Below are 10442 nucleotides of genomic sequence, written 5' to 3'. Positions count from 1 at the left end.
TTATCTCACGAGCCATACCCTCTGGAGGATCCACCGGGCGTCGGCAATAGGTAGTACCGATTGCCGAGGAGGCTTTGCGCTGCTGCGCCACGCTCGATGAATCACTCCAGAGGGTCTGAGAGAAAATGGTACAAGCTTTAGTGTGTCTTAGCTGCAGTTATTAGGCAAACTTTCTCCACTTCACTAACGTACTTCTTTATCACAACATGCCTCTAACAGCTTGCTGTTTAAACAGAAGCTTGCCTAGGGCTTAAACTATTATATGCATTTGCACTTTTAATTAAACCTCCCTCTGTACGCTGCCTAGAGGGATCTAATTAAAAGCTTATATAATTATACCTAATTACCCTCCCCTATGCAACTTAACTAGTAGAGTAGCTAGAGATAAGCTAAGAGTTAGAGCTAACTAGCCTGCTTATGTGCAACTAGCTCTAGCTCTTAGCTTGCCTCTAGCTGCTCTAGTAGTTAAGTTGCATAAGGGAGGGTAATTTAGTGCAAAGCAACTTAGAACTAGCTTTAGCAGTGTACTTTACCCCTAAATTATAAGTTTAGCTTTTTTAAAATATAACTACTATATAGCTTAGTTACTTAAGTTTTAATTGCATTTAACAAATGTAAGGCCAGGATGGCGCTTACGTGTAAGGCCGAGATGGTGCTTACGTGCGACGGGTATATATACTATTCTGTACGCAATAATTAACTGTTAGTTGATTATTCGCACCTTTTTAGTTGTATTAGCGTAGTGGTACAGAGCTCTGTCCTTACATAATAATCAACCAACAACAAGGACGGTCGCGCGTTTGACCCACACCTTAGACAGCTTAGCCAGTTTTTAGACTGAAACGTGAGGCGGCCTCTTCTGGCGCCACGTTGTAGCTGCTGGGAGGTCTAGTGTGTATGGCTTAGCTGGCGTGGCCACTGAGCGTTGCGTCGTGTTTATCCCGCGCCTCTGGGCCGCAGGTGGTCAGCCTCTGGCCGGTAACCGAGACATGCGCATAGGCGCCTCTGAGCTGCGGGTAGGTCATGTGACGCCTGGGACATGCGTCTGCTAAGAAGGGGGATAATGTAAGGCCAGGATGGCGCTTACGTGTAAGGCCGAGATGGTGCTTACGTGCGACGGGTATATATACTATTCTGTACGCAATAATTAACTGTTGGTTGATTATTCGCACCTTTTTGGTTGTATTGGCGTAGTGGTACAGAGCTCCGTCCTTACAACAAATATCTATTTTATTGTGTTGTAGGTAAGAAAATGTTAAAAAAAGCTAAATGCTAAACAGAGATACATACAAATTTACTCTATTTCTCCTTAGACGCTCCGCAGACGTTTGCAAAAACATGACATCACTAGCCACAGCGCTTTAATTGGTCCGGTTAAACCTTGGAGGAGCGTCTGACCTGTGAGATAAGAGAAATCCAGAGTTAGGACGTCCGAAGGTCACGTGCAGGGAGGCTCTGAGTCTTGGCAAATGCCTCACCAAATCAGTTGTATACACTAAATCAAAAATCAGGAATTTACTAGCAAATATAGTCAAATCAATGTATCTTTTCCAACCCAAATACCTCATTCACAACAGATTAACATCCCTACCCGAGCTGCTATTGTTGCCCTGCGTTGTGAGGGTCGCGGATGGACGGGTATCTCTACTAAAGTCTCTGGCTGCCCACCCTGGGGAGCACAACAACTCTATACTCGCGTCGCCTAGCGCGCTGGCGTACAACACGATCCTCTCCCCCATCCTCTTACTCTCCTTCTAAAACATCTCGAGGATGTTACCGATCGCGGCCGTTACCGATCGCGGCTGCGAGGAGCGTTTCCCTGAGGGATCGTCTGTACAGGAAGCTCTGGTAGAGACAGCCACATGCGATGAGCATCAAGAGGATAAACCATGGGCGACAGTTATACAGGAAGTAGAGAGGAGCCACGGCGTCAGGACCCCATATTCTACTGGGTGGAAGGTCCTGACAGACTCAGAGATCTTTCAGGTAAATCCACCCTAGAAAATCCAGTTTACTGAAGAGTAGAAGGCTAATCGCCTCACATTCTCTTAATAGGCTATTAAGAAGCTTTAATGAGGGCTGTCTCGTTGTGTTTTCTGACGAAATGTCTATTAAAAGCGATCATCACAGAAAAAACCAAAAGTCTCTATACAAAAAGGCGCAAACGTCTTTAAGCACGCCCGTCCTCCTCCTAATACGTTTAAATTAGTAATGGTTTGGGGTGGTATCTGCCATGGATTTGGCCTTGGGCTGTTTCACATATGGGAGAAGGAATCACCGTAAGAGAAGGAAATCAATAGGCTCAAGCTATATAAGGAGAATAGGGAGAATCAATATGAAGAGGAGGCTATGGAGAGGAGGCTATGCAGAGAAGGTCACAAATCCCTGGTACAAATGAGTATCGTGTTCTACGAATGCTCAGCGAGAACATCCGGCGACTTGGTCGAGAGGAGCTTCTACCCTCAGGCCGCCCGCGTCGCCAGCGTCGCCCTGAATGGGAGTTCAAAATAGGGAGGGCAGAGCGTGGAGAGAAGAGCAAAGGAGGAATCAATTGGGTTCGTTATTAGGAGACTATACTTAAGCCTCTGTTATATCCATGGGTAGATACGATTTTACGGCGTATAGGGAGGACAGTATACGTTATAGAGGACAACGCATCTCCACATGCAAAGGCGAAACAATTCTCTATACGTGAGAGGGCTTGTTATAATGGCAGAGTACGGGTTGTTAACTAGCCTCCTCATTCACCAAATCTAATAAAGGATAGGTTTGAGACCCTACGTGCTCAAAATTAGAGCAACCAGCTCTCAGAAAAGGCTATACGTGAGAGGGCTTAAGAGGCGTGGTATGGGCTCTCACAGGAGAAGCGCGATCGTGAGGGCGCAGATTTCCGCTCAAGACTCCAGAAATGTGTTGAAAATCTTGGAGATAACAATTTCTATAGATAATAGAACAACAGACGATTTTTCCTGATTGTTTTGGTCTAGATAATCATTGCTAGGCTTCTGGCGTTGACTTTTTGCCGCTCAATATGGGCCCAGATGATGTGGCAAGTGACCGACCTGGACCCACTTTTCACGTGACCTTGGCACTACCTGTGCGCTTGAGTATTTCAGATAATTCTTGAGCTCTGCAAGAGCGTTTAGTTGACGTGAAAACATGCTCGATGCAACCATGCTGCTTCCACGGATATTCGCGCCTCTCCGAATGGTTATAAGACTATCCTCAGCGTCTCTTGTATCATCGGTCCGCGTCGACATACTGCGCGCCGCCAATGGCTCCTTCATCCCCTCCCCGACCCTCGCGTTCGTACGACACGCATCTCATCAGACCCAAGGCCGAGCCAATGGCGCCAAACAAGGGCCTGGCAAACGGCTAGGAGCGAAGAAGTCTGGCGGTATGTCCATCTCCTCGCGGATCTCTATACATATAACTAATGAATTGAGTAGGAGAATATGTAATTCCTGGCAACATCATCTTCCGGCAACGCGGAACAGCTTGGTTTCCTGGGGAAAACTGCGCTATGGGCCGCGATCACTGCATCTACGCGACTAGATCTGGCTACGTTCGCTACTATCGTGATCCGCTAAAGCACCCAATGCGCCAGTACATTGGCGTGGTCTTCGAGAAACACGAAACGCTGCCATACCCTCCGAATGCTGCACGAAGAAGACGGCTGGGCATGCTTGCTGTCAGAACCCAATCAGAGCCAGAGACGCTTGAAGGTCAGCTTGTGGTAGGCGATTTTCAGGGCGGAGATGGGATGGAGAACAACACAGACATTACGGCTTTGCCACGAGACAGGACGTCAAGCAAGCTAGTAATGAGCAGGGGATACACTTTCCGTGAGACTAATTGGGATATTGGTCGCGCAGCGGAGAGGGCAAATGTCCAGACCAAGATGTTCATCCCCGGAGATCGATGGACTGCCTGGCGGAAGTCAAAGGCTAGGAAGGAGGCAAATGCAGAGAAGAAGCGATTACGTGGAGCAGGTAAGAAGCCTATAAAGTCGAAGAGGAAGAGGTAGAGTAGTTGGTGTTTACCTTAGTATTTAAGTATCTGTATAAATAGACAAGCAGATGTGTCTCAATGAACTAGGGACACATATCTGCATTTATGCTTCGACCTTTGTATGTTGCCCCTGTTTAGTCCTAATCAAATGTCTATTCCCACAATCCGGAATTGAGATGTGTCTTTGGGCCACTTATCTTATTTCATATTCTTGTTATTCATATAGACCCTTGTAACGCTTGCCCCCTCCCCCGCATTTTCTCATGCCTATCTCCACTACACAGAATTGAGAGCGAGCAGAACCCTCCAATGTTGCTTGTCTATGGTTTCGGCCCGAACTTCTCTTAGCTCCGGACCCGAGCCCGGTATCTCCATTAGCCAATCATCGTGTTTCATTTTAGCGATCTCTCGAGCTTACTTAGAGTCACTCTCGCCGTTCTAGTTTTATTCCAAATCTTTGCGAGCAAGGAGTCGGGATTTAATCATAGTATAAATGCTGGCCTGCACCTCTACAATCAAGACACCGACGCTAGATTTCCCCAAACAAATGTCCGACGCCGTCCCCCTTCCAGCAGCCTGCTGTGCTCAAAACGCTGTGCAATCGGACTACAAACCTCAGGGAACATATATTCCTCTGGCTAACCTCAACGTCTACGTCACTGGCTCAGAAAGCGCGAGCCGTGCAATCCTCTTCTTCTTTGACGTGTTTGGACTTGCACCACAAACGCTGCAGGGCGCAGACATCTTAGCCAAATCAATGGGCTTTGTAGTACTAGTTCCCGATTTTTTCCATGGTGAACCTCTGGGCTTGGATGTCTTCCCTATAGACAACGATAATAAAAGAGAGAGAGCGAAGGTTTTTATAAGCACGACGGTACGTGTGCTTCAGTGAATCTCTATTTCAGGGTCTGATAACACCAGGCAGACTTTACGAAGAATAAACCGGTCGCACTACAAGTACAAACGGCAGCGGCCGAGAAATTTCCAAGCATTAAGAGCTGGGGAGCTTTTGGCCTATGCTGGGGTGGGAAAATGACAGCGATACTCTCTGGTCCTGAATCAACGTTCAAAGCAGCCGGGACAGCGCACCCTGGGTACGTGTTGCCTGCCTTTCCCAACGGATTCCAGCTAATTTGAGGAAGCCGACTCGACTCTAGTGACGCCGCTCAAATCAGTATTCCGTACATCTGCCTGTTCTCCAAGGAAGATGGGACTCCCGAACAGGTTCAGGCGTATGAGAAAACGTTGAAGAATTCGAATGCGAATGTGGTCGAAACGTTCGCGAACATGCATCATGGTTGGATGGGAGCTCGCGCCCGTCTAGAAGATCCCGAAAATGTGACGGAGTATTGTAGGGGTTATAGCTTGGTGGGGGATTTTTTTGACATGCACTTGTAGGGCACCATGGCTTCTAGGAAGATATCCACTGCAACGAAGCCCATTTCTATTTTGGTCTTACAATACAGTACAATATGGTACACAGAATTCTTCACCCTAGAGCTCTTCACAGTCCTTGATCGCCTTTCTCACAGATCTTACATATCCCTCTGTCTTCGTAGCGGTTAATTCATCAATAGACACTTCGCCATCGGCAAGTCCCCTTCGAAGATTAGCGACTAGTTTCTGGGCCTCCTTTGCCATTGGCATATTGGCACCGAGGACACTGTTCGCTGTCTTCAGGGCGTTCCACAACGGAATGAGCTTCCAAATTCTGCGTCTGAGATTTAGTAGCGTGTCTTTAGCGGATCTGAGACCCTGAGATGGAGTCATGGCCGTTAGTTCCTTGGCGAGGCTGACCTTTGCCCTATGAGTTTCGGAACATTCGTACAGCGATAATGTAGACTACATACCTTGACCCAATCATCCTGCTCAAGGGCAATCATGATCTTCAATGCATACCTCGCGACCTTTCCGTCCTTATCCTGACCTTCGGTATACTTCTTCACCCTCACAGCAGCCATCTCGAGAGGGATGGCTATTACGAAAGGACTCGATCTCAGGTCGCCCGGGAGGACGTCATTCCGTCCCAAATGCTCTTTCCGCTCCATTAGCTCAACGACTTGCTCCGCCATACTCAGCGCTTTCTTTGTCTCCTCTTTCTCCCAATTCGAGGAGGCCGCTTTGTCATGGATTCCCATCATGACGAAGTGTGCAATAGCCGGATCCTCCAAACTCATGCCCGTAGCGCTAGCCCTCTGCAGCGCTTTCAGCACCAAATGCTGCATGCCCGCCTGATTCAACCTCCTGACCACCTTCTGCATCCAGCCCTCCGGCAATTGTATACTCGCATCTTGAAATCCCTCCACCATTCTCAGCACATTCTCCCAATCCTCTGGCGTGGACGACTCCTCCACAACAGTCTTGAAAGTATGCCATTTGTTGGGGATGTCACGATTGCGGTCGATGTGCTCCAGAGGGAGCGTGACCTCGCCAAGGGTGATGTTGATTGTTTCGGCTTCGAGACGAGTCTGGTTCTTCTTCTTATAGACAAGTAGTTGTTGGTCGTGGTTCAGGTGTGCCGGGAGAAGGATTTTGGAATTCAGTCGCGAGAGCAGTGTCGAGAGCTCGGGGGTTGACGGCGTGAGGAATTGGGGTAGAGAACCCCGCTGGCACGCCCTGCATTGAGAGAATGCGCGTCGCGAGCCACTTGCGATCGGTACTGTTGGGTTTAATCCGAGTCGGGCTGACTGACAGCTCCGGCGTATGGGATTCATGGCCGGCCGTGCTGCTGGAGAAAATTATCGAAGAGCAGACATGGCGCCGGGATCGGGGCAAACGAAGCGAATGTGCCAAGCCCAATGGGCGCTTTCCAACAGTCACTTCTCTCCTCTGCTTCCTTCTGCTTCGGCTGTTGATAAAATCTAAACCACACCCTTTAGGATCGTTAAATAATCTGTGAATCTTCAACTGGTTCCTGCGGGTAATGGACAATTCAGAGGCAAGTTTCTACCTCTCCCAGTTGATCGGCAAGAACCTTCGCCTCCATACTACGGATAAACGCATTTTTGGGGGACAAATGAAGTGTACAGACAAGGTCGGCACTATCTCAATTTCTATCCTACACTATGTGCTACGCCATACGCACCTTCAGTGTCAAACTTCCAAGCGACTTTTCTATCTTTTTCTATATTGTGCATGCATGTTGAGTATATCTTAGGATCGCAACATTATTCTCGCGCTTACCTACGAATATCGAGCGCCCTCCGAAGCCGAGATCTGCCGGACCGTTGAGGCCCCCGGGGAAATGTCCGCACCCGTGAGCTGGAGCAGCCGCTATGTCGGGCTGGTCGTTGTGCCGGGCGCGCATGTGACAAGAATTGAGCTGGAAGAGTCTGTGTTCGGGAAGAGTGATGTTGCGCTCTGAAGAATTGCAATGTCAATTCGAACCGAATCCAACCCTGTATCCAAGTTGAGATACACGTTGGCAATACATGAGCGAAGGAATTCTAGTCGGGCCAGTCTTAAAGAGTGATGGCAGGAATTGGAGCCTGAGGTAACCCGAGTGTTTGTGCTTTATTCTGATATGGGCGTTGACCTGCTATTAGGCTGTGGTTCAGGATGTTGGCCGACATATAAGAGATTAATAGGTATGCAAACTGGGCTAGAATAACTAAGCTCGAGAACATAGTCACGTCAACAAAGAATGGTACACACATCTCTAGACAGTTCAAATTTAGTCATCCCTACGATTCATTTCGGGAACGGTGTATTTCAGTATTGGAATTTAGCCCTCCTATTTCATCGCCGTAAATTTCATAGTCTATGACTGTCACAGTTATCTGACTCTTGGGTGCCCTAGGGGCTTAGCATCAGTTGTATAGGCTCCTCAGCCTCCGTACCTCTGCCTTTAACCCTAAGGTTTACTCTCTTACTACCCCTAACGTACTTTACAAGGGAGATGCCACCCCAACTAAACTTTCTGCATCTTTCAGGTTACGCAGTTTAACAACGCATTAGAACATAATTAATAAAGCAGCTATTCTAGACTAAGCAGCTATTCTAGATTAAGCAGCTATTCTAGATTAAGCAGCTATTCTAGATTAAGCAGCACCTAGATTATGCTTCTTGCATGTATGTAAGTTGTGTCCTGACTCTCTGTAGCGTGTTATAGTTCGATAAGGCTGGCCAGAGATCAGACTGTCCTTGTGGTAGCGTCAGCCGCAAGCAGGGGTGTTACGACCCTAGGGAGAGGGCTCGTCAGGGACGCCCCGATGAGAACTAAGAAAACGGTAACCAACTATGAAGTGCACACGGGTGCAGTGTGTTATCTCATGAGTCATACCCTCTGGAGGATCCACCCGTGCGTTGGCAATAAGTACCGTCAATCCAAAAAGTCTGTCCCACAGCCTGAGCCCTCGCTTATGAGCTCAGGAGACTCGGAAAAGTGCTCCCCCCACCTAAATTAGTACTGCAGGCCTTTCCCTACCCCCCCAACCACACATCTAAAGCTCTAGAAAGTCTAGGGAGTCTATTATTATTTTATTTTAACGCTGCTGTGTAAAGAAAAGAAGAAGGGCAATGTATAGTAGAGTATATAATAATATAACGTATTCTACTATCAAACCCGCTAAACTATTAAACCTAACAAAAATCTCTTAGAATTGCGAACACCACGTACAAGACGCGATGCCTAAACAATGTAAGACTATACTAACTTAGCAAGAAGGCAGAATTGTTCTTACGCTCTAGTCCTACTGCTTACACTAATTTAAACATATATAATAAGCTATAGTAGCTTTTAATATGCTTTATTAGCAGCTTACTACTTAGCTTAGTAAAATCATGTTTTAACTTACAATATAACTAAATTACTAAAAACTTACTATTACTAAAAAGTAAATAATTGTAACGTACCTAACAGGTTAGCCGGCTACACAGGTTGGCTAGCTACTTTTGCTAAGCCCCTACTACACTCTACCTATCTACATAATGCCTTAACAACAACACTAGATTAAATTTTCTAAAAAATATTAAATATAGCTTACTTTTTAAGCTTTTAAATAAAACTTAAAACTTTTTTATAACATGCTGTAGCTATTTATAATGTTTTTTATATAACACTAAGTAATTAACACGCTAGACAGCCTTTATAAGTAAAATGCTAGCCTAAATTAAGAAATCTAACTAAGCTTAAAAAAAAGTAGTTATTAAGTATATACTTAAGCTTATTATACACAGATTTCTTTCTAAGCTTATAGCTGTAGCTAATATAGCTAATTTCTTACGCGTAGAGCGTAATCTAGGCTAGGTTAGCTTAAACTAGCCTAGTATGTAAGTTAAGCACTGCTTTAAGTTTATAATAAAGTTTAATTATAAGTATAATTATAAAAAAGTGCTTTATAAGAATCTAAAGGTTATCTAAGGCTAGTTTTACTTAGTAGCTAATATAAAAGCTAAGTATAGTATCTAGAATAAAAACATATATAACTTTAATAAGTTAGGCTTTATAATAAGCTAGATATTAACTAAAGCAGTTATTATAGCTTTAAAGAGATAAGAATAGCTAAAAGTAATAACGTACTTTATAGGCAAGTTGCTTACACACCTAAGTCGCTTACTTTTGCTAAGACTCCACTACACTACTCTTTCTACACTAATGCATTCCTAACAACACTACTTAAACATGTTAAAGAAATGTTAAATGCAGCTTACACTCTAAGCTTTTAAATAAGACATAACACTTTTTAACTAACACACTACAGCTATCTATAAGGTCTCTTAAAAGATAATAAGTAACTAACACACTAAATAACTTTTCTAAGCTAATTATACAGCTAACTTATAAAAGCTAGACAATAATAAAAAGTAGGTAATTATTTAGCACATACTTAAGCTAGATGCGCAAGGATTTCCCCCCTAGCTAGTAGCTGTAGCTAATATAGCTAATTCTTTACACGCTAAGCATAATATAGGCTATGTTAGCATAAACTAGCCTAATATGTTTATTAAGTGTTACTTAAAGCTTAAAGTAAAGTTTAAGTGTAAGTATAACTATAAAAGAGCTTTTTATAAAAATCTTATAGTAATTTAAAGCTAGTTTAACTTTATAGAGAATATTAAAGCTAAGTATAGTATCTAGAATAATAACATATACAACTTTAATAAGATAGGGTTTATAATAGGCTAGATATCTACTAGAGCAGTTGTTATAAGTTTAAAAAGATAAAGACAGCTAAAAGCAGTCTAGCTAGGTAACTAGGAGTAGACAATAGCTATCTAAGGCATTAATGCTAAAAGGTAAGCTATTTTACCTTTTATTATCTTTTAAAGTAGCAACTACTTTTTAAACTAGTATAAAGAAGAAAATCTACTTTAGGATTAAGTTATTATAATTTCTAAGCACAGCTAGACTACTAATTAGCTTAGTCTAGACTAGTTAAAGCACTTTAATATGCATATAAAAAAGTGTACTATTAGCAGCTACTATTTGC

At 44.4% G+C, this 10442-nt stretch overlaps 6 protein-coding genes across 6 annotated transcripts; 4 read left to right on the top strand and 2 right to left on the bottom strand.

Annotated features, from left to right (window-relative positions):
* Positions 1-1025, bottom strand: BDR25DRAFT_396370 (uncharacterized protein; the record flags this gene model as incomplete). Its single annotated transcript, XM_033698429.1, has 3 exons — positions 1-92; positions 845-879; positions 920-1025. 3 exons carry the CDS (start codon positions 1023-1025, stop codon positions 6-8), a joined length of 228 nt encoding a protein of 75 aa, XP_033542021.1. The 3' UTR covers positions 1-5.
* A 51-nt stretch (positions 1026-1076) lies between these two features.
* On the top strand, positions 1077-3127 carry BDR25DRAFT_396369 (uncharacterized protein; the record flags this gene model as incomplete). Its single annotated transcript, XM_033698428.1, has 11 exons — positions 1077-1111; positions 1325-1368; positions 1406-1697; positions 1770-1986; positions 2131-2279; positions 2342-2559; positions 2605-2691; positions 2768-2823; positions 2862-2912; positions 2988-3079; positions 3109-3127. The coding sequence occupies 11 exons, from the start codon at positions 1077-1079 to the stop codon at positions 3125-3127; spliced, it is 1260 nt and encodes a 419-aa protein (XP_033542020.1).
* Positions 3128-3140: 13 nt separating this feature from the next.
* On the top strand, positions 3141-4048 carry BDR25DRAFT_337124 (uncharacterized protein). Its single transcript, XM_033693166.1, has 2 exons — positions 3141-3397; positions 3450-4048. The coding sequence occupies exons 1-2, from the start codon at positions 3160-3162 to the stop codon at positions 4025-4027; spliced, it is 816 nt and encodes a 271-aa protein (XP_033542019.1). The 5' UTR covers positions 3141-3159; the 3' UTR covers positions 4028-4048.
* A 510-nt stretch (positions 4049-4558) lies between these two features.
* BDR25DRAFT_240314 (alpha/beta-hydrolase) lies at positions 4559-5409 on the top strand (the record flags this gene model as incomplete). Its single annotated transcript, XM_033685710.1, has 3 exons — positions 4559-4885; positions 4933-5111; positions 5154-5409. 3 exons carry the CDS (start codon positions 4559-4561, stop codon positions 5407-5409), a joined length of 762 nt encoding a protein of 253 aa, XP_033542018.1.
* A 57-nt stretch (positions 5410-5466) lies between these two features.
* BDR25DRAFT_306820 (uncharacterized protein) lies at positions 5467-6734 on the bottom strand. The gene is made up of 2 exons (XM_033690712.1): positions 5862-6734; positions 5467-5808 (listed from the first exon to the last, which is right to left on the bottom strand). Exons 1-2 carry the CDS (start codon positions 6723-6725, stop codon positions 5506-5508), a joined length of 1167 nt encoding a protein of 388 aa, XP_033542017.1. The 5' UTR covers positions 6726-6734; the 3' UTR covers positions 5467-5505.
* Positions 6735-6865: 131 nt separating this feature from the next.
* BDR25DRAFT_270663 (uncharacterized protein) lies at positions 6866-7646 on the top strand. Its single transcript, XM_033687220.1, has 2 exons — positions 6866-7045; positions 7169-7646. The coding sequence occupies exons 1-2, from the start codon at positions 6935-6937 to the stop codon at positions 7373-7375; spliced, it is 318 nt and encodes a 105-aa protein (XP_033542016.1). The 5' UTR covers positions 6866-6934; the 3' UTR covers positions 7376-7646.
* Positions 7647-10442: the final 2796 nt, after the last annotated feature.

This window comes from Lindgomyces ingoldianus (genome assembly GCF_010093535.1).
Source record: "Lindgomyces ingoldianus strain ATCC 200398 unplaced genomic scaffold BDR25scaffold_40, whole genome shotgun sequence".
NCBI lineage: Eukaryota > Fungi > Ascomycota > Dothideomycetes > Pleosporales > Lindgomycetaceae > Lindgomyces > Lindgomyces ingoldianus.
The sequence above is the reverse complement of the archived record's forward strand: the minus strand, read 5'-3'. Positions and strand labels throughout refer to the sequence as shown.